This window comes from Typha latifolia, chromosome 13 (assembly GCF_019914945.1).
Source record: "Typha latifolia isolate L0001 chromosome 13, TyphaL0001v2, whole genome shotgun sequence".
Lineage (NCBI taxonomy): Eukaryota > Viridiplantae > Streptophyta > Magnoliopsida > Poales > Typhaceae > Typha > Typha latifolia.
Window position 1 is genome coordinate 2,092,640 of NC_133098.1, and position 22,534 is coordinate 2,115,173.

At 36.4% G+C, this 22,534-nt stretch overlaps 2 protein-coding genes across 5 annotated transcripts; one reads left to right on the forward strand and one right to left on the reverse strand.

The window, feature by feature from the left end:
- Window positions 1-847: 847 nt before the first annotated feature.
- Window positions 848-4,815, reverse strand: LOC140800429 (dicarboxylate transporter 2.1, chloroplastic-like). Its single transcript, XM_073155226.1, has 4 exons — window positions 3,823-4,815; window positions 3,186-3,499; window positions 1,467-1,915; window positions 848-1,148 (listed from the first exon to the last, which is right to left on the reverse strand). The coding sequence occupies exons 1-4, from the start codon at window positions 4,627-4,629 to the stop codon at window positions 1,033-1,035; spliced, it is 1,686 nt and encodes a 561-aa protein (XP_073011327.1). The 5' UTR covers window positions 4,630-4,815; the 3' UTR covers window positions 848-1,032.
- Window positions 4,816-7,065: 2,250 nt separating this feature from the next.
- Window positions 7,066-22,472, forward strand: LOC140799874 (uncharacterized). Of its 4 annotated transcripts, none has more exons than XR_012111090.1 (19): window positions 7,066-7,304; window positions 7,724-8,216; window positions 9,343-9,434; window positions 12,342-12,506; window positions 12,611-13,004; window positions 13,467-13,585; window positions 13,705-13,777; window positions 13,864-14,078; window positions 14,170-14,220; window positions 14,339-14,426; window positions 16,921-17,112; window positions 17,694-17,797; window positions 17,951-18,041; window positions 19,611-19,742; window positions 20,266-20,379; window positions 21,032-21,202; window positions 21,635-21,694; window positions 21,775-22,033; window positions 22,114-22,472. XR_012111090.1 is itself a non-coding variant. In XM_073154383.1 (18 exons), the coding sequence occupies exons 1-18, from the start codon at window positions 7,198-7,200 to the stop codon at window positions 21,904-21,906; spliced, it is 2,793 nt and encodes a 930-aa protein (XP_073010484.1). In that variant the 5' UTR covers window positions 7,066-7,197; the 3' UTR covers window positions 21,907-22,472. The 4 variants fall into 4 exon arrangements, 1 of the variants encoding a protein (XP_073010484.1); XR_012111089.1 differs by having other exon boundaries at window positions 21,775-22,029; XM_073154383.1 differs by having other exon boundaries at window positions 21,775-22,472.
- Window positions 22,473-22,534: the final 62 nt, after the last annotated feature.

Here is a 22,534-nt window from a genome sequence, read left to right on the forward strand (position 1 = left end):
TCTCACAAATGACAACATCCATACTACTTATGATTATGTCAATCATCTTTAATATGTCTTCTGACTATGAGGTGAAAAAACCAGTATAAAAAGTTCCACTGAGGCTATATATATATATATTATAGAAGACTCAGTTTTAGACCATGTTCCAGCTTCGGATTGATTAGCAGAAAAGAAGCAACAGAAAGACGAAAAGAAAGATGAGAAACATTATTTGCTGAAACTTGGGAGCAGTAGGAAAGGTAACTTTATCATTTTAGTTTGACAATAAAGCTCTCTTTGTTGAATTATTTTGAACATACGCCTCAAATGACGTTAAGGGCAGCGTTTTTCCCAGAAAATATACTAGTTCACAGTCAAAAACAAATTACGCGATAATGGAACTACTTCCTTTCAACTTATTTTTGTTCAAAAAAGAACTATGTATGTGTGACAGTATGACCTTGCAATTCTCTATTTTCTAATCCAAATAGAACGTATTGGCCTCCATACTTGTTGCAAATAGTGATAAGATGGCTTTTTTACTCTAAAATCAGCAAAATTCTGGCGATTACATGAAAAATAACAATGCAATATATAGAGAAGCGATCTCCATTAGATTGGAAATTTGGAGTAGAACATAAAACATACTGATCCTGCCGTACTTAAAAGTGATCTAGAACTGCACTTCAAGTCCTCAACCTTCCTATCGAGCTCTTTCGACGTGTTTATGAAATAATATGTGATCATTAAGGTAAAAAAAATACTAAAAAGGATTAGTTGGCAAATTAAGGATGCTCAGAAGTGTACAAGATGGTCATAGCGTACAATTTTGAATGAGCTAATAAAACATTCAGCAAACTTGAGATTTCAGAATTGATATCATCATGTAAATCATAAAGATGGCAGGAACAGAGTTCCATTTTACTGTCAAAAGAATTTGGAAATCCTAGAAAGAACATAATTATTTTCAGCAAATGATTATGAAACACTAGAACTTCAGGGGCTGAGAGAAAACTTGTCTAGATTTGCAGAGTTGCAGTAAAAACAGACTCAATAGAGTCCCAAAAATTTCCACCATATGGATCCAACAACTCCCCAGATCACAGCATTAATCAAGGCTGTTATAAAACCCAGCTTAAATATGTCAGGAAGATCCACATATCCCGCTGCAGAAACAGAAACAGGGTAAGAAAAAGTTGATTCAACATCAGACCAGAGGAAGAAGAGGCTTTTTATTCAACAACTAAAAGAAAATGGATCGCAGTTCATAACTAATCTCAAAAGGGAGATGAATGCTTCAGGTGTAGGAATCTAGGACTTCTCACAATAGGTAACTAAGACAATTATTCATATACAAAAGAATCATTATTTTAATTTCTGATGACTTGTTTGGTAGCTTAATCTGCACTATCAAGTGAAACCATTGAATCAAGTCTGCAATATAGATGGAAGAATCTAACCAAAGAGTTGGAAAAGGTAAGTACCTCCATAGTAGACAGCAGCCTGACCACTACTATAATGTGTTAGTGCACCAAAAAGATTGGTATTGTATGCCAAAGCAAGTGCTGATATTACACCAGGAACACCAGCTGCTAAGTGCATTGCAAGAAATGCCGAGTAGAGAGCTCCTACATGCCCAGTTTGACTTGCAAATAAATAGTGGATTATAAAGTAGGATCCCTGAAGAACCCAGAATGCAGCAGGCCAGCTCAATGAGAAAGATTGAAGAATCTTCGCAACACAATTTGACATCCAAGACACTATCCCAAGATTTGTCAGCTGCCCTGCCATTCCAACTAGAACTGCAAACCAAGCCAAGGTATCCCATGCAGATTTTTCACTTAGGCAATCATCCCAATCCAATACGCCAAGAAGGAGAAGGATAGACAACCCAAGCATTGCTGCAACAACGCTTGCTATACCAAGAGCATCTCTGCATGGATACAAATACCTTTATAATTTCTACATTATTTGAGCATAGAAAATTTTAAAACCCAACTTTATATCTTAGAAATGACTTTTATTTTATCGAGGGCATACCATTTTGATAACAGGTCCATTATGCTTTAGAAAAAATAATGACATTTATAAGTGATGCAACAAGATTATAAACTTATAATTGATTATACAGTTACAGAATCAGAGTCTTCAAGCTACTAATCTTTTAACATAAAAATTGTTTTCTTTATCAAAAGCAAAAACCTATAAGCCAATCTCAAATAACTCATATGTTTACTCATGCTCTATAGCTAAGGACATCCAATCATTTTTGCTAGAGACAATGGGGCATCCCCTTCTATTTCAGTTCAAAACTTAACCCAATCGTTAGGAATCTAGGAATAAAAATTAGAGAAGAGAAGTACAAGGGAAAAAAGCAGTGCGAGCGAAAGACATAAAGGAAGAAATTAAGGGAATGAAAAGAATAAGAAAACATCTCTTAAGCTGACAAAATCAATAGCTCGGATGCTATAGAGCCTTTTCCAATTTCTACCGGTTGTCCTTTTGTGGAAGCTCCATTGTCTTTGTATGAGCATTAGCAATTTTCATCAGATCTGTACCAGTGCAATCAGCTGTGCAAGTTCCAAAACAGAAATGCCATCAAAATTCTCTAATTGATATTTAATTTTCTTTTTAAAATGACAGTTCTGAAAATCATTTTTTAAGGTTGACGGTTGTATCTGACTCCACATCTTCGACAAGATAGCAGTGATAGCTTTTTTGATGTGCAACAGTGCTCATTGACAATAAAGAGATGATCTTTTAATTTTGGTTTTAAAGGTCGAACTGGGCATTACACTCTTTCAAAACAATCTTTTCAGTTTATTTTAGATCTGTAATACTTTCCTTTAGTTACAATAAATGGACAGATGTTTGCCTTTCAAAGGAAAAATATTCCAGTCGTGCATATATAACACTACAAAAAAATTGCAATCACTAAGAAAAAGAAAATCTTTGACAACTAGCAACAGACATCTCTCAGCATGGCCCGATTAAAAGGAAAGCAGCAGGGTGGATGTCCTTGTGATGAATAGTATGTTAGCAACACTTATGTGACAGCTATTGCACAAGCTAAACGCATTAAATTTGTTAGTTGCAAGGTGAAAACGTCAAAGTTACCATGACCAGCCTACAACTAAAGAATAAAAGGAACAACATTTTTTCTCGTAATATACCATGTTAATACTGTGAAAGAAACTATTTACCCGAAAACCCATAGTGAAACTGCAAGAAGCATGGTAGCAATCATCACCCATTCATTCTTAGTCACAGGCCCCATCTGCTCCAGCTTTTTTGCAGCTAAAGCAGGTGCATCTGGAGTGTCCTTAATTTCTGGTGGAAATATCTTGTACAACAGATACGGGGTAGCTAAAAGAGCCACAATGGCGGGTAAGCTTGCAGCCTTGAACCAGGACACCCATGGACTTCCAATTCTGACACCAAGTTCCTCTGCCAATCTAAGGCATAAGAGGTTTTGAGCTGCAGCAGTTAGGAAAAGAGCACTCGAGTTACCAGCAGACTGTCATGCATCAAAAAAAGAAAAAGAAAATACAAACGAATAAGCCCTTGAAATATTTAATGTAAGAGGATCGAGCTACACATGAAGAAGTGAAACTACACCAATGAAGCCCTTTTGGACAGCATGATCTCTAACAGTATAATCAATTGATGAACCGAAGTTCTCACTCAACAAATGATGAAGCATTAAATTGATGATTCCTCATCCTTTCTCAAATGCTTCAGCGTAACGAGAACAGAGTCTTTTATATTCTAATACTATCTTAGTAAATTTACCAACAAATCAAAGAATTTAATAGCTCTTGGCATGGAGAAGAACAATACCTGGAATTGAGACAGAACCAAATAGGATCCAAGTTTCTTTGCCGAGGGATCCCCTGGCTTACTACCTGCCGAGAGTGATAGGGACTTAATAATCGGCAAAAACACCCCGCCGGCCCTCGCCGTAGTACTCGGCATCGCGGGCGCAATGCATGCCTCACTAATGGTGAGCCCATACGACAGACCTAGTGTACTCTTCCCGAGCCATTTCACGAAGTATGTGGCGATCCGATCCCCGAGACCGGTCTTCACGAACCCTCGCGCGAAGAAGAAGGAGATCACGATAAGCCAGATCACCTCGTTGGTGAATGCCGCGAAGGCGGCAGAGAAGGTTAGGGTTCGCGTGAAGATGGCGGTCGTCAGGCCGAGGAACGCCCAGGCACCGACGGGGAGAGGATTGAGGACGAGCCCGGCGATGGTGGAGAGGAAGATGGCGAGGAGCTGCCACGCTTGAGGCGAGACCTCGGGGGGCTTGGGGATGAGGAAGCGGACGGCCAAGCCGACGGCGAGAGAGATGGCGAGGGGTAAAGGCTTCGCGCCTTGGGGAGGAGGGGATTTAGGGTCAGGGATAGGGATTGAGGATGTGGAGGGAGACGGGGATGGAGATGGGGATGGGGAGGACGAGGAGGCTTGGATTGGATGAAGGGAGTGGTGTTGATTGCGGCGGAGGTGAAGGAATGGGCGGTGGCGGAGGGCGCCGTAGGAGGGGCGGCGGGCGGAGGATATGGTGGGAGATGAAGGAGAAGGAGGTCGGATTTGGCGGAGGAGGATTGGAGAGGCGAAGGGACGTGTGAAGGCGATGCTCTCCATGGCGATAGATCGGAGAGCACGAGGAGGAGGAGAGAGGCAGAAAGAGAAGTGGCTGGAGAGTGGAGGACGACGACAAGTTTAAGTTGGGATCTTCTCCACTGACCGGAGATGTAAAGTAAACATCCAACGGTTAAGAATCGCCGCCGCGCCGCACCATAGATTAGCCCGCCATTAGCTTATTTTTACACGTGGAGAAAATGAATTGTAGCACCTTTATTATTTACATTTTTAAATAGAGTTTTTGGCCAATCTACTAAAAATACTTCAATTCTTATCCTGCTCAGCAACGACTTTTATAAATTTAATAAAATTATATTATTAAATATTTTTTTTACTAAAGAGGCTATTTGTTAAAGATGATATGTTATCAGAGCAATTGCTTTTATAGATAGTGTCTTAAGAGTTCGGTAAAAAATTTCGAAATAATCGTAAACAGGTAATAATTTTTACCTATAGATTCCCCATCATATACAAACTCTCTTAAATTTTTTTTCTGAAAACTATAGAGACATAATAATATTCCTAAGCAAAATAATGTTCATAAGAATTATTTTTATCTATTTCTATATTATCAACATCATAAACTAAAAGATACCATCCATGTTATATCTTGAAACACATGTGATAGCCTAAAATAAATTTTTTTGATCATTTGAAAATGGTTAGTTTCATGTTTTCCTGTAGATATAACTTAGATAATATTTATTTAAGTATGTATATGTATTTTGTAACAAAAGTCAAATCTGAGTTCAATTTAAGATAAATCCATAGTAACCATACATTATCCACGTATAAGCAATCAAGTAGGAGATTACTATCTCTCATTCAATATCGCACCACTAAAATACTTAGATGTAAGTATTAACACCTACACAGCAAGTGAGTAAATTATTATTTCACAACTAATACAACACCACTAACAAACTAACATAGTAACCACAAATAAAAATACATATCAAAATATATAATCGACATTAACAACCGAGCCATAAATTACTCATCAATCTTAATAGCATATTAATTCGATAGATCAACTCTTGAGCCATCCGAGGCTTATAATTATTAAAAATATTATCGTTCCTTTTAGTTAAATTAATAAAATATAACTTGTCATTCACATCTTTCAAAAGACTTTTACAATCACTCTTTACTCCTTCATATTTTCTAGCTTTTCATATATCAGCAACATTCCCATGTAACACAAAATTGCATCAAATTTACCTTATCTGCTATAAAATATACTCAGCAAAAACTACATTTTCAAAAATAAATGCTTTCCTCTTTCATTATTGCTGCAGAAATTATATTGGATATTGCGAAATTAATTATGCTTAGCCAAATTATACTAGTAAGAACTTGATTATTACAAATAAGACACATGAAGGCTTTTATTTTCAAATGAATCTCTATCTTCCACGAACTATTCTTAAAATCATTCCACCATTTAGTCAAAAAATATATTTAAATAATTTATTAAAAAGATATTTAAATCTCCACCATATTAATTATTCTTACGGAGGACCGTAGGTTTAAAACCCATAGTTTAGAAGTCGTCTCAACTGTAATTCTATAAACTCTTATCTAAAAAATAATTATACAAAAATGTTAGTTTTTCTTATCCCAAATATGTGAAGATCTTCATTCGAAGTAATATCAAACAACTTAGGAAACACAATCGTTAAAGAACACTCTCCAACATAAATATCTCTTTAGAATTTAACATCCATCCCTCGAATTTTATACATTTCAGTTCTAAAAGAGGAGCCTATTTGAAGAACACTCCTCCAAAAAAGGAAAAAAAATCTATTTAGAAGCTAACAACTTAAATTCGTCTATTTTTTCTATAATATCTTCGACCCATAATATTTATTTCCCAATTTAATTTTTAAAAACAAACATTTCCAGGACCATTTCGCAACGAGAGCCACATTAATGTCCTACTGATTCAAAAATATTACTTATAGAATTTATATTCTATATTTATAGTTATATATAATGCGTATTTAAATATATGGTAGATTTGTCCAGGAGTTGACCAAAAAGATATACGGTAGCTTAATTTCCTTCTATATCAAAGACGTTGACCACAAGCATCAAACAAAGTCATGAAAGACAAAAGATCGAAATTGAATTCTATTAGAAAAAGTAAGAAAAAAAGGTCGTTTAAATTTGAAAGATTAGTCTGTTATTAGTTATTCGACATATTGTGCTATTTGGAACGAGAAAGTATTTAATCTTAAAAAGTACAAGTTTGTTAGTTAAAAAAAGAGAGTACAAGTTAGATTGAGTAAATAAAATTATAAAAGAAAGTTCCAAAAATTAGAATAAAAATTTACATTGTGGACCCGCGAAGGACCTTTATTTCCAATTTGGCCCACATGGTACTAGGCTTTTTATCCACCACAAAATTCTGACAATATAAACCCTATCCCTCTCGATTTCTCCATCACCCTTCTCCTTCCTCTCGACTTTGGATTCCTCGCGTGCTCCTTCAGATTAATCCAAAGAGACAAAGATGAAACCCTCGAATTATTGGATCCTCGCTCGAGTGCTTAGCTGAGAGCAACAATGGCGACGGCGTCGCACCACCATCACTTCACTACCCGATGCTCGCTCGGTTTCTCGAACGGGGGCGAAGTCCCCACAGTGAGGATCATGGCTGGTTCCGTCACAAGGTTATCTCTTTAGATCTGCTTCTCTTTCTATACGGTTTGTCTTTTAATTTGAGCAGTTCTTCGTTGCTTGAGTTGGATCTTGGTGATTGCCTTTGCAAATGGTGTTCTGAGGAGTAGGTAGAAGGATTTAGGATGCTATTTAGATTTCTACAAGTTTTATGCCTCGTTTATGCTAGTACATTTCGGGAAAATATCTGTCAAGTTATTCTTAATTGCTCACTTAGGTCAATTACAGTTAAATTGCAGAGTTAATCAGCTGCTAGTAATCATATTGATTGCTACGTTATGTTGTCATTGCTCAGCATATTTTTCTTTCCGTTCACGATCAGTTTCTTGTCTGTAATTATATCTGATATAATGTAAGAAAAAGTAAATACATCCTATATGGCTACTGATTTATCAGCTCTTAATGTGTGCAGCTCTTCAAAGTTTTATGCGTCACACAAAGTTTTAGGTATAAAGTTTATCTACAAAGGTGGTGTTGATTTGAACCACCGAAGACATTACCCTCGGACTTCCCAGAGAAGGTGCTCTTTAAGGGATGCACTCTCAGGATATGATGAAGGTACTCTTAGGTATAGGTGGCTAGAATACAAGAGACACTCATTACCTAATCACAGAGATAGAAGGATGAAGCGTTCAACTCTGCTGACTTCTCCTGATGATGGTGTAATAGTCAATGGAAATTCACATGCAAGTTCAAATAGTGACGTGGAGCAAATGAGGGTTAAGTTGGATCAATCTTTACAAAGTGAAGACCTAAGTAGTGTACTTATTCAATCCATACATAATGCAGCGAGAACTGTTGAATTAGGTCTTCTAGAACACAGTTCATCATCAAAGAGCTCTTGGTTCTCAAAGGCATGGCTTGGTGTAGATGAGAATGCATGGATTAGGACACTTTCTTATCAGGTATGCAACCAACATTATTAAGAACTGTGGTTCACATGAACTAACTGTAGCCTGTATGTCATGTTATTGTTCAAAATTACCTCCAATAACAATTACTTTCTTAGTCGTTGGATGTTTGGTGTTATCTGAGAGGGTGAGCTCTTTTAATTTGTTTATGTGCATATGAATTCACGTATCCTTCTAAGGAAACACTACAAATCCTCATCAATGATCTGATTTCTTAAAAATGTTAATCCTTTTAGAATCTTCTTTCCATGAATTCATCCTTGGTGTGGAAGGCCATACTGTACTAGCTTTATAACTTTGTCGACTAGATGCTGGGTCAGCATGTTATCTGATGGGAGTACTTTGTGTCAATCAAGAAGTCCAACCATATAGTAGCATCTTTTGCTGCAGTTAATAAAGGCACAATTATTTTGTGAAAGGTATCTAATTTATTACTATCTCTCAGCGACAACTTGATTTCGTCCCATAACTGATGTCCAGCTAGACATTGGCCTGGATAAAGGTGTGAAAATCACCTCCCATTTGTTGCTGTTGCTTACTCCTTTTGTGGTCTTATCGCAAATACCAAGTCTAAAGAAGAAGCTCGGACTAGGTGCTAAATTTTGGACACATAAGCTTTTAGATCAAACTAATGGGAACTTTTCTCTTAGTACCAGGAGTAAGTACATATTGTTATGCATTCTCTTCTTTTCTACTTGATGTATACTTTCCACCATATGTCCTGGAGATTATGCCTGACCTAAACCTAAAGAATAACATGCACTACTTTCACATTTTGGTAGCTTTTATTATTTGATCATTTAGCCACCATCATGCGGAAAACCTATCATCTCCATGTTCACAGTTAGCTGCTTGGTTACTCTTCCTAAATAAATGATAAACTTGACAAAAATTAAATGAGATTACCTGTTCCAAGGGCAAACACCTCTCGAAGGATGTTTACAACATCTTCTTTTTTAACTTTTTTGGACTTTTTCACAGAGTTCTATTTAGTGATCTGCCTCTGCCAATAATCTGCACTGCAGGAAGTATTGTTGTTGTTTCTGACAAGTAGTTTAGTCTTTCTTTAGATGTAAAAATATAGTGTTCTTATGGTTGTCCAAAATTTATTGTTCCACAGGCTGCTGTGAACTCTTTATTGCAAGCAGCAATTGAGATTTCATCACAGGGAGATGGAAACAATAGAGATATCAATGTTTCTATAGAAAGAAGGTCAGTATTGTTTTGCTATGTTTGTATCTCTGGACTTCACTTTTCCTTTTTTTTTTCTTCTTGATGGTGTAATCTTTATTGACCTTATCACTGGATGTCTTGTCATTCATCATTATATATTTCCTTCATTTGAAAATGTTTACCAATATTGCAATTATTAGTTCCTCTAAAGCTTTACATGGTGGCACAAGTATATTATCTTTGTGGTTTTGGATTATATATTAGAAAAACATTATATGAATTCGGGAACTGAGGATAAATATTTATAATTTGTGTTTAATTATACTTACACCCCTTGAACTAAAGGGTAGTATAGAAGTGACCCTTAACGTTTTTTTTTTTTCCGATACAACCAGACCCTCAAATTATCAGGGTGAGATGGAGTCGACGACATTAACAGAATGTGTGATAAATTTTTTTATCCTTATCCATGTTGTGCAATACTAGAGTTGATACGAACCGGCTTGATCCGATTCGAATCAGTTTCTAGACAGAAATTTATATTGTTTAAAGAGAGTTTTCGGTAGATCTGGTTGTTGGATCGATATGAAATTTTGATAGGTTGTAACCTTGAAAAAGATCTTTTTAGTGAATATAGTTTCCCACAGATTAGATGGCTAGATTAGAAGATATCTTCAGAAAAGTGGATAAAAGTCAGAGGGTCAGCTCTGATACTAATGTTACGAACCAGATTTGGACCGATTTGAATAAAAGAAAATTATGAAAATTTAGATGGTGGTAGCTTCGAAAGTTAGGGTTCTAATAATTTTGGTTTTACATAAATCAAAGGTCGAGATGAAAAAATATAAATAAAATTGTGGAATAATGTCAGAACAGAATAGATCGATAAATATCTGATATTGCAGTAGTCGTTGGAGGGTGCAAATGGCCAAGGGTGGTAATGGATGACCGTAAGGTAGGGTGACTGCTGGAGGTGATGGTGGCTATGAGTTGGATGTAGAATTAAGAGTTTTAACTTAGAAATATCCTAAGAAAATAAACGGCTATGATTAACTTACTTCTATTCCTAGATTATGTTATCCTTACTCCTAAGATAAACACAAGACTAAAATAATTTTTCAATGCTTCGATACATGGACTAATAAACAACGAAGCCCAGCCCTTCTATATATAGAGGTTGGGTACAATGAGTCCTACTCGAACTTAACCCCCCTAAAGCTTATACAACTCGAACTAGGACTTGTCTTATATGCTTACATGACTTAATTGAACTTATCTTAGTGACTTGGGTGACTTAACTGAACTTGCCTTAGTGACTTATATGGCTTAACAAGATGTACCTTAAGGGTTTACATAAAAGATAAATATAAATTAATTAAAAATAAATAAACTCGATTCATCGAACCCAATATCCTCATGATGCGATTCGATCTGATCTAATTCACGTCAAGAGTTCTATTGACTGATATATAAAAGATTTAAGATGTATGTGAAATATCCATTATACCCCTCTTACCATTAATGGGATGAAACGTGAGTCTCTTGCGACCTCCATCTTACCACATCACCTCTCTCGAAACCTAACTATAACCTACATCATCAACACCATGTACTCTTCTGGCGAGAACAACCTCTCCGCCAACACGGACCTCACCAACCGCCTCCTCGTCCGCCACCACTCCCATCTGACCAAGCTTTCTCTTGTCCTTTCCTCGACTGGCGTCGATCCTTCCCTCCCTAGCCTCCTTGACTGAGTCCTCCTTTGATGCGGCTACTCCTCTTCCCTCATCGTTTCTTTTCTTGGTCCTCACACTTTGCTCCCTCACCTTCCTCCCTTCGTTGTGGGGCTTGCAGTAGCTCTCAAATCTTGAAGACGAACCGGATGTTAACAACTTTACCTGCTGTGTGAGAGTTTACTACATTCCTTGATTCTGTTATGTTTTCCATAAACCCATGAAACTTGGTTTGTTTATCTCAAGAAATCTTGGGTTGATAATGTTTAAGAAAATATGTCCGAAAGCTCTAGCAAGAGTTCAAACACAATTTTGACAAGAGTTCATAGTGAGACCAAATTGAAATGTATTAGTCGAAACAACTTCATCATGTTGTGTTCACACAAAACTAGATGGCTGGCCTTTTGGGGATTCCTAAGAGTCAATTGATTTTGCTTAGATTTACTAAATGCAGAAAGCTTCCACTGGATAAACTCATATCGTCATAATAGTTTGAATGTTGTGTGTGTGAATGCTTAAATTTTACTTTGTATTTCATGCTCCTTCATCAATGGAAAGTGGTTTAGATTATGACGTTAGATTATCACCTTGTTTGATAAGTTAGATTTTGATGTTTGGGGTTAGGTTGGGGTTGATGCGGCAGAAAGGTTTATTTTTAGATTTGGGTTGGAGTTGTAGAAGCGTTTAGGTTTAAGTTTAGGTTAGCATTGGGGTTGAGGAGGAAGAAGGGTTTGGATTGCGGTTGAGGAAGAAAAGAACTTTCTTTTAAGGGTGGAGGAGGAAGACGAAAGGAATGAATGAAGTAGAAGAAGAAACGAATGAATGAAGAAGAATGGTATTTCGGTCATAAATTAATGTAGTTTTTTATTCAAAGGGCATAGGTATCACAAATTCTTCATGTGCATCACACATGATTATTTTCAGTCAAAAAGTTGAACGTTGATATAATGTTATGGGGTCGCTGCCATACTACCCTACAGTGCAGGGAGTAAGTGTAATTAAAGTATTAAACCTATATTTATGTTCCTTATTACTAGTTGTGCATAGATTGAGAGCATATTCTTTTCTCTGTTATGCTACTTTCCTCTTATCCTTAATTTTCTGAAATCTTAAATTACTGCTTTTGTACATGTTTTTCTATCTTATAATTGTGCATTATGTTGTTACGTTGCTTGCCACGTGTAGTTTCAGCAATTGCTTTGCTCAAATACAGCTTACTACGGTTGCGTTGCCCATTAGAAAGCACAATCCGGGAAGAGTTGTCCAGGAAGCAACCAGCAGCTTCTGAATGGTTTTGGTCACATCAACAACCAATCATTGTCACAACATTTGTAAATCTTTTTGACAAGGATCTCCATTTTACTGCTGCAACAGCGATGTATATCCACGTTCTTGTACTTAGATGGTTTTAATTTCATTTAGATGCATGATCACAAAATAAAGTTGCTGAGGGTGAATGGATATTATTATTCTTTCTGTCAGATGCTGTAAAGGAGAGCCTACAAGCTCAGACATAGCGAGTGATGTTTCACTACTGATGCTTGCACTGAGCTGCATCGCTGCCATCACAAAGCTTGGGCCAGCAAAAGTTTCTTGTCAGCAGTTTCTCTCCATGGTCCCTGATATTACTGGTACATTGATGGACATGCTCCTTGATTTTGTCCCAATAAGAAGTATGTATCGTTCAATGAAAGCTATCAGTCTATGTAGAGAATTTCTCTTCCATTTTGGTCCTCGAGCTGCTATTGGTAATTTGCATCGTGATCATGGAGCTGAAGAGATATCATTTTGGATTGATCTTGTTCAAAAACAGTTGCTACAAGCTATTCGCCGGGAAAGAATATGGTCAAGACTGACGACATGTGAGAGTATTGAGGTCTGTACACCAAAGTCACCTTGATGTAGGAAATATTTGTGCGCAGTCGTCCCGTATTTGATAAATTTTTACTCCCGAAATAGATAATTAATTACTAAAATTGCAATTAACTGAGTTCTACGGCCACACTGTTACTCTGATTGAAATTATTCATGCTAATGACTTTCTTTTTTAATTATCTAGATGTACAAATTATTCAACTAATTGAATTATTTCTTCTGGAACTATTATATTAAATATAATGGCATGTATAATTATATTGTTTTGCTGGATCATTTTGGAAATTGTGTGCACTGGTCTTTGTAGCTCATAAGGTGTATCCATTCACATTATTATTTTTTTAATCTTTTTGTTCATAGACTGATGGATGCTTGACAATATGGACATCCTAACATTTTCTTCTTGGTAGATGCATATATTCCAGTTAATTGTTTACACAGTTTAATATGGGATATTCTGCAGGTGTTGGAAAAAGATTTAGCAATATTTGGGTTTTTCATTTCCTTGGGCCGAAGCACACAATCATTTTTATCTTCGAACGGTTTCACATCTATAGGTGACCCAATTGAAGGCATTATAAGGTATGTCTGTGTAACATGAATTTTGTTCTCTTGTTCACTAATTTGAAGTGACCATCTTTCCCACAAAAATATTCCCCAATAGCTCTGATGCCAGTTTATTGTACCCACTACTGTTTCAGGTATCTTATAGGGGGAAGTGTGTTGTCCTATCCAAAACTATCTTCAATTAGTTCTTATCAGCTATATGTGGAGGTGAGTGTACAATTGAACAATCTTGATGAAAAGAGTTGTCAAATCTCATCACTTAATCATAATATATGTTAATTTATGATATCCAGGTAGTTTGTGAAGAGTTGGAGTGGCTTCCGTTCTATCAAAGTACAACATCAAATGGACTACCTGATACTAAGATTAAACAACAACGAGTTACTAAAGAGGAAATAATTTCTAGAGCATTAAACGTGTGTTATTACTGGATGACAAGTTTTATCAAGTACAGCCCGTGGGTCGAAAATCCAGCTAACATAAAAACAACAAGATTTCTATCTAGAGGGTCTGTTAACCTCTGGTTCATACTGATAATGTTCAATATCATATGAACTCTTAAGGTATAGCTAGTCACTAATTCTTTGTTTATGTTTTAGACATGAAATGCTGAACGAATCTATCAAAGAATATGGTATAAGTATAGCAAAGTAAGTGCCAAGGTGAACCTGTTCTTCTCTTATCATTCTATGCTGTTCATGCATAAAATGAACACTTTCACTTCCTTTGTTTAATAGATGTTCTGTATAAATGATAAATGATTTGCAGGTACAAGGACAATTTTGTAGAGCATCAAGAACAGCTTGAGCGTGGAAGGAAGCTACTGCTGGAGAGAGACTTAGGTTATTTTGACAAGGTATTCAAACATAGTTTTTTCAAGGTTACCTTTATGGTTTTAATGAGTTTATGCCAAGTTTTGGAAGATAACTCTTCATTGAGATAAGATGTTCTGGTCTATGGAACTAAAAGTCAGCTTGTAGTAACTTTTACAATATCCTTCTAGAAAAGCAGTGGCTCTGAATATCAAGAAGTTGGTAAGCTTCATGCTTGATTTGAGCCTCATGTAAGAATCTGAGTCTTGATTGCTACTGGCAATGTGTTGGTAGGAAGGGTAGTGATGTAGAGCGAAACTATCGAGCGAAGTAATAACATTTATGGAATCCACCAACGAGAAAGAACAAACAACCTTGAAATATGAAATTATTCAGTAACCTTCAATAAGAACATATCATGCCCTTATATAGGCAAAAAGAATAAAAGAGAAATAAACTAAAACATCCTAACATAAAAAGAACGTAAAAGTCTCTCTCATGAATTATTGCCCAACTAGAGTGTACATATGTCTAAAGGTTGTATTCACACCAGCTCTCCTAAGATGGGAGAAACTCAACTCAGTCGAGTGGGACTGAGGGTGGCTCTGGTAGAACTATGTAACTCTGTTTCAGTCGATCTCGAGTTGGATCGGCTGAAATAGATCGGGTTGGGATCAGTCGATACAGCTCAATATGGGAGGGGGGGGGTTGGGGGAGAGAGAGAGGTGGGCTGCGGCAATAGGAAGGTAGGAAGGGAGGGAAGAAGAAAAGGAGAAGAGTTGAAAGAGATAGAGGAAATGGAGGAAAAAAAGACAAAGAGGTGGGCTGCGATGGTAAGAGGGAAAGGGAAGAAGAGAGGGGAAGAGAAGGAAGAGAGCAAGAAGAAATGGAAGAAAAAAAAAAGAGAGGTGGGCCACGGTAGTATAATAGAGAGGGAAGAAGAGAAGGAGAAAAAGAGAGGGGAAGAGAAGGGAGAGAGAAGAAATAGAGGAAAAAAAAAGTTGTGGGATGCAACTAGACTTGATCAAACAGCCCAGCCCGCCCGTGCTCGGCCCGGACCCGGTTTAGGCCCGAGCCCGAACTACCCATGGGCTGCATGGGTCAACCCTTTGCCTGCCCGGCCCGGAAGCCCGCCCATTTGGCCTGCAACTAGGCCTGCCCGTTCTGCTACAGTACTTACCCCGTTCTGCTACAGTAAAAATCAACTAAAATTTTGGTACTGTATTGTTTTACATTTTTTTAAAGACACATTAAATTTTTTTAATTTATTATTATTATTTTTTAAATGGAGGGACAAATATTTTTTTTAAAAATAAGCTAATAGTAAAAAAAATCTAAAAATAGCTAAAATGTGGGTTGGGCCAAATGATTGGTGGTGGGTCGGGCTGGCTAGCCCGATCTCTCACGAGCCGACGGGCAATAATAGGCTAGACTATTCTAGACCGGCTCGAACCCTGTTCGGCCCGAGTGATTGGTGGGTCGAGCCGTAAACAAATATTTAAGCCCGGTTGGCCCGAAAAGTCTGACCCGAACCTGGCCCGGCCCGCTCGATGATCATATCTAGATGCAACAGAAAGAGAGAGAGAAGAGAGAGAGAGGGGAAGAGAAGGGAGAGGGAAGTAAGAAAAAAATTAAAATCATAAAAACATAAAATTTGGCTTGTGTGGTAGTAAGAGAGGTTCCCAGTGGACATCAATTATTTTATGGAATCTGGCTGTAAATATTTCTAGAATCTTCACATCCTTCAATTAAATAGAAAAAATAAAATGAGTCATTTACAAGGTGAATAAACTAAAAGATGCTGCAAAGTCGTAAAATAGCTCTTCTTGAGATTGAAGATGGCAGAATGCACGTAAATTCTTCTATCTTTGGATTGGTAAATTTAGGTGGACCTTGGGCTTTAGCAGTAGACGAGTGTAGAAGGTCTACTTTGTGTATCTTAATTTTGGTTACTGTTGAGACATGAAAAAAATGCCATTAACCAATAGCGAAGAAAGTTATCTTAATTAGAGCAAAAAAGAAAATTATAATGCTATAGGGATAGCCCCCCGCCCTTAGTTATCAATGTGGTCAGACTCAAACTTGTTCTATTCCCAGTTAGATAGCTATCAACCTTGTGCTATGTTGAAAAAGGTGTCATTTCTTTGCTTCTCCAGATGATCACATCCGTGGTCAGAACTAAAATGGTGTTGCTTAAAGGTTAAAACTGAAATTATTTAGTTTTAAAGCATGAAGGAAATCCTGAAGAATTGGCATCTAGGAAAATATATTTAGAAAGTATAGGCTTTGTGAAAAAATGGCATTAAGGCATTGCAGTTGATGCTGGTGATACCACCTTGTTCTGCTTGATTCATCTATTACTTGCTTTTGATGCTTTTTGGCATATGTTTTTTCATGCTCTCCGTTATTTATGTAATTATTGTTTAGTTTTCACATCTAGCTGTTTCTAACATAAAATGGTTTGTTGTGTGTTTACATTTCCTAGTTTAACTTATTGTATGCTGTCTGGTATCCAATTCAACTAATTCCTGGTTGCAGGCACTTGAAAGTGTTGAAGAAGCTCTGGTTAGATTGGAGAATTTACTGCAAGAATTACATCTTTCGAGTTCCAACTCTGGAAAAGAACAACTAAAAGCAGCCTGTTCTGACCTTGAGAGGATAAGGATGCTAAAAAAGGAGGCTGAGTTCCTTGAGGCATCTTTTAGAGCGAAGGCAGCATCACTAGAACAGGTGAGGTTAATTGGTTTTTTTAATTTGTTATAGTTACTCAGCAATCTTCCTGGACTTCTCACACTGATCATACATGAGATTTTATTTGTGGAGTTATTTCGAGAGTTGGATGACTAGGTGTATTGTTTATCATTGTCGGTAGCTTTCTCTGAAGCCAACTTCCTAGAGTCCTGCCATCGTGAATCTTGAACAGCACTTTATCCTTCAGGAGGAAAATAGCTTTCTGAATTTTCTGAACTACCACCCATAGCAGCAGCTATGCTCTCTCTGGGTTGGATATTTTGTTTGAAGGTTTTATTTGTATTCATGAGGGTAGAGAAAGAACTTGCTCGCTCAATGAGGTTCCTGAAATGTACTTTGATAAGTTATTGGACACATCTAAGCACATAGCTTTCTTTCTTGCAAGTAACACCATATTATAGAGCATTTGCTATTCTATTTGTATGATGTCATATTTCAGTTATATAATTCAGCATAGCTCTCTTGCTTGATCATTGACATTGAAAAGAGCAAGTAGTGAAATCAGGAGCTTTTAACTCTGCAGCAGTTTCTTTTCCTGACATTTATTACCATTTGATTAGGTCGATGCTGATGACAACCCGCTCTCTTCTAGTGACAAAGACCGTAATAAGAAGGGCAGAAGAACTTCTGACAGGAGCGGAACAGTACCAAAGCCAGCAGAGAGGTAAGTTTGACCATATTATTTTAGGGTCAACTTTTACTCCTTTCTATTTGAAGTTTGGTTGAAGAACAATCTAGTTCTATATGTCCAGACAATCATAGAATTAACCTCATGATGCAATCTAGTATTATTTAATAATTGATCATCTTTTGTCAGGATGGAAGATAAACCTCATGGTCTTTGGAGTTCCTTAATACAGAATTCAACCAGGAAACTTGATACTGGAGTGGAAATAGTTGATCAAAATGTACGGTATACTTTTAAAATGTCTTTTTGGTTTTATATAGATGCATACTCTGATATCTTTTTGTTTTTAATATGGAACCTTCTGCAAGGAAAAAATTGTCTTGTGATAATCTTAAAATAATGGAAATTCTAGTATACAGTTTAACATATAACTCAAGGTGCTACATTAATCTCTACATGAACTCAGGCAGTGTCCCATACAAATCATCATTTATTGACAACAGTTCTTACAGGTTCTAATGTACACCGAAACTGCACCTGTTCTATGTGGGTGTTAATGACCCCTTGCCAGAATGATTTATGACTGTAGTTAAATGTTAAGGTTAAAATTCTTCTGGTCTGAAGTTCCTTTTACAAGATAATGCACTTGGGTTGGGTTTCTATCTAGTTCCAAGGACCAAATATAGTACAATAGTCTTTGGTAGGTTATTTTATTGTAGATAAAATTATAAAAAACACCCTACATTTTGACTCTTTTATAAATAAAATCCTCTCTTTTCATGATTTATAAATAGAACCTCCTACTCGCTAAAAAATAGCAAGCAACATCCTGAATTAAGCTTAATTTAAACAAGCACCTGATAGAATGGAATCAAAAGTAAAATATTTCGTCCATTTATAATATTTTTATATTTTCTAAATTACTCTTATCGCACTTCTCTAATATGACTCTTAAACAAAACAACAATAGTTTTGGATATGTACATTGATTTTGTGGGATTCAGCATTTGAATGCGATTTTAGTATTTTAGAGGTTTGGTTTGATCCTAGTTTATTGGAAATTGGTGTTTTAATTTGTCTCCAAGTGTTTTGAAGGTTTAATTTGGTTCTATAATTAAGTTAACCTGATGTTTGGATTAAATTATATCTATCTATCAAACGTTAGGGTGTGGTTTGGTATTTTTTAGCAAATAGATGGCTCTAAGGGCTTTATTTGTAATATAGTCAAAATGCAGGGTTGTTATTTGTAATTTTATCTTTATTGTATCTGTTAGTTAGTTTTCTCTTTGTACATTCTAGTTGCATAATACCTGATGACTAATTTACTGGTTACGTCACTTTTAATAACATTATGATCTTTCATGTGTTTAAAATCCATCTACTGAATAAGAGACACTGATCAGATAAGGCAACTGCTTGCATTTTTTGACATTGTTGTAACTTGTAATATACTATTTCCTTTTAAATCTTTTGGGATCTTTTATTATCCCCACTTGATTCCCTAAGATAAAAGTTAACCTAAAGGATGGTCTAGAAGTACAGATATCTAATATTAGTGGAAGACTACCTTTATGATCTTGCAATACTGCACATCAGTAGCACCTTTCCTCTCATTTATTATATTATCCAGCTTTTGTACAACATGATAGAAGATAGACACATGCCATGCTTTATTAATTACCAGTGGAATGAAATTAACAAAATGTGGTTTGCTTGAGTGTATGTATGTGTGTGTGTGTGTGTGTGTGTATATATATATATATAGTTTTTTTTTTTGGCTATGCCATAGATTATTTGCGTCATTGTTCTGTGACAAAAAGAATTTATAATCATAAGAAAATTCCTGCAGGTTTCTATTGCTTCAACTAGTAATCAGGTCTCTGAATCAAATGATATCCTTCGGTTTGAACTGTTGAGAGATGAACTGTTGCAGCTTGAAAAGAGAGTCCAAAAGAGTACAGATGATGCACCTGATGAGGAGGTATGCCAGTAAACTATGGACATTTAACCAATTTATTAAGTACTCATAAAGATATCTTGATATTTGAATATCCATAGATTACCTTCTATGTACTTGTTCTTCTCTAGGATCTTTTGCTCTTAGCAATTTCTTGAGCTTCTTGCTGGCCTCTTCTGCCATCAGAGCAGTGACTATTTAATCAGAAAAATTTCATAAATTACTTTCCTAGCTCTACAAAACCATGATATCTTCAAATGCAATATCTGCCTTCATTTTATACGCTTTGATGTTACAGAGGTAGCAATCTTTCACGAGACCTGCAATTGTCTTTAGTCATCTTTTGCAAGTTTTCTATATCACCATACTTTCACACAGTAACAAGGGGAATGATGTGCTGTTAATACTTTATGAAAACTGAATCCTCCTTGACAGTCACTCTTCTAAAGATTGGCATCATGATATTCCATGTATTAATGTAGCTCAGCTGATTCTCTTACATCTTTGAGATTGAGTTCTTGATTATATGCTATATACATTCTCTCAGGAATCTGTTCCTGTAGATGACAAAGACAATCATGCTTCTACTATGTTAGTGATAGCTCCAAAAAAGGATAATTTCATTGCCAAATCAGTGAAGAAGATTAAGGAGACGACTACGGTACGACTTACTCTACATTTCTTAGTTTGATTTTCTTCCTTACTCTACGTTTGCTAGTTTGATTTTCTTCCTATGTGTTTGATAGTGAGAACATATAAGAGATAAACAGGACAATAAGTATAGATAAGTGAAATAATAGCTTCTCTGTTCAACTGTATCTTCTGTACCAAACTTCCATTCCTTTTTAGCAGCAGCAAATTGCTTCAAGACATAAAATGAGACAATTTTGTGACAGTCACAAATAGAGCAAAGAAGCATGTATTTGGCAAGGTAATCTGAAAATATAGCTTCCATATTCGACTGTTTTCCTGAAGTAAAATCACATTTCTTTAGCAGCAGTTTGTTGCTTGAAGACATTTAAATCTTCGTGTCAAATTTTGTGATGGTAATAGAAGCCAGAGAGAAGAAGGCTTGCAGTTATTTTGCAAGATGATATTATAAATAAGTTCTTTGTATCTAACTTTAATCACCATTTGACCTCTGTCTATAAATTTCAACATTTTAATGGGCTCAGGCCTTAAAATGTACCAGGAAATATCATTCTTTTGGCACCATACTACCTTGCTATCCTTTGTTGCTCTGTCTGGCTAGCTACTTTACGTTATCTCAGATAGACTTACATTTAGCTCAATTGATTTTTTCCCAAATGCAGGATGTTTGGCAAGGAACTCATCTGTTAGCAGTAGATACAGCGGCTGCCATGGTTTTGCTCAAAAGATCACTTTCTGGAGATGAACTTACTGAGAAGGAAAAGAAGGCTCTGCAAAGAACTCTGACTGACCTGGCATCTGTTGTCCCAATAGGAATTCTCATGCTTCTTCCTGTAAGTCTTATTGTAACATCATAATTTTCTGTGGTGTTCTTGTCTCTGTCTACTGGTGTGCTAGTTCATATTCCTGGTTAAGCTGATTTACTTCTAAGTATAATTGTTCGTTTAGTGATAGATTTTGCATTTATCTGCCATCCTGGGCAAAATCTATATGATACCGCCAACAATCCTCATTTCATGGCAGCAGGTCACTTTTCCTTCTCAGGATAAAAGTTTAGTAGCTTTCAGGAAGTCTTCCTTTATATCTTTATTTCCAGAGTCACATTCACTAATGAATGCTTGGGGGGGGAGGTAAATTTAGAATCTGAAACCTCCTCGATAGTATAGTGCACTTCTAGAACGAAGAGTTGCTGAATTCTGCATTAGATATTTTTGATTTATCATGGCACTTATAGATGACAATAAGATCATTATTCTCATCTCCAGGTCACTGCAGTGGGGCATGCAGCTATCCTAGCTTTTATTCAAAGATATGTACCTGCCCTGGTATGTATCATCTTCCTAACTATTCTTCATTGAAGATAATTTCAAGTAGGTCTGCAGACTCATCTCTTGTTGTTTGGCAGATCCCATCGACTTATTCACAAGAGAGGTTAGATCTTCTGAGGCAGCTTGAAAAAATGAAGGAAATGGAGATCATTGATACCAACGCTGAAGTAGCAGAAGTGGTTAGCTTGGGCTGTAGCAATTCAGAATAAGCTAAAACATGCTACCTAGATGTAGTTAGTTATCTTCATCTAGGTGGTTAGCTTGCACTGTAGCAATTAAGAATGAGCTAAAACAAGCCAGCCAGATGTAGTTATCTTTGTCAATTGAGAAATGTAGGTAGTGCATGGTTAACCCATCAAATGTTCATCTTATGTTAACCTACAACTGATCAATTGAATATTTCATTCTTGTTGTAGCATAGCGGAGAAGCTTATATGATGCATTTGACATTTCGAGAGCTAATAGCTGGTGGTTGCAAACTTGCTTGACTGGGATGATAAAAGTCTTCAAGAGTCAAGAATTTGTCTTCTCTATAGTCCACAAAAAGATCTTTATTCATACAGAATAGGATAGATCAACTCAATTACAAGTTTTCTTTTGGGTATCCACTCTTGTCCCCAAATCAAGTTAGAAATTCCACATTGGAATCTTGTATTATTGGTTTATAGAGAATTGTATATAGATTTTAGCTCATAATAACAAGTCTGCTGTCCTTACATTTTTGTAATACCAACTTGATTCTTTGAATTTTTGATCCGTACTCTCATTTCTATTATGGGTTCTAAAGATTTTTGTTGAAAGGTAAAAGTCTCTTATGGTGATTTCTGATGGTTCTAT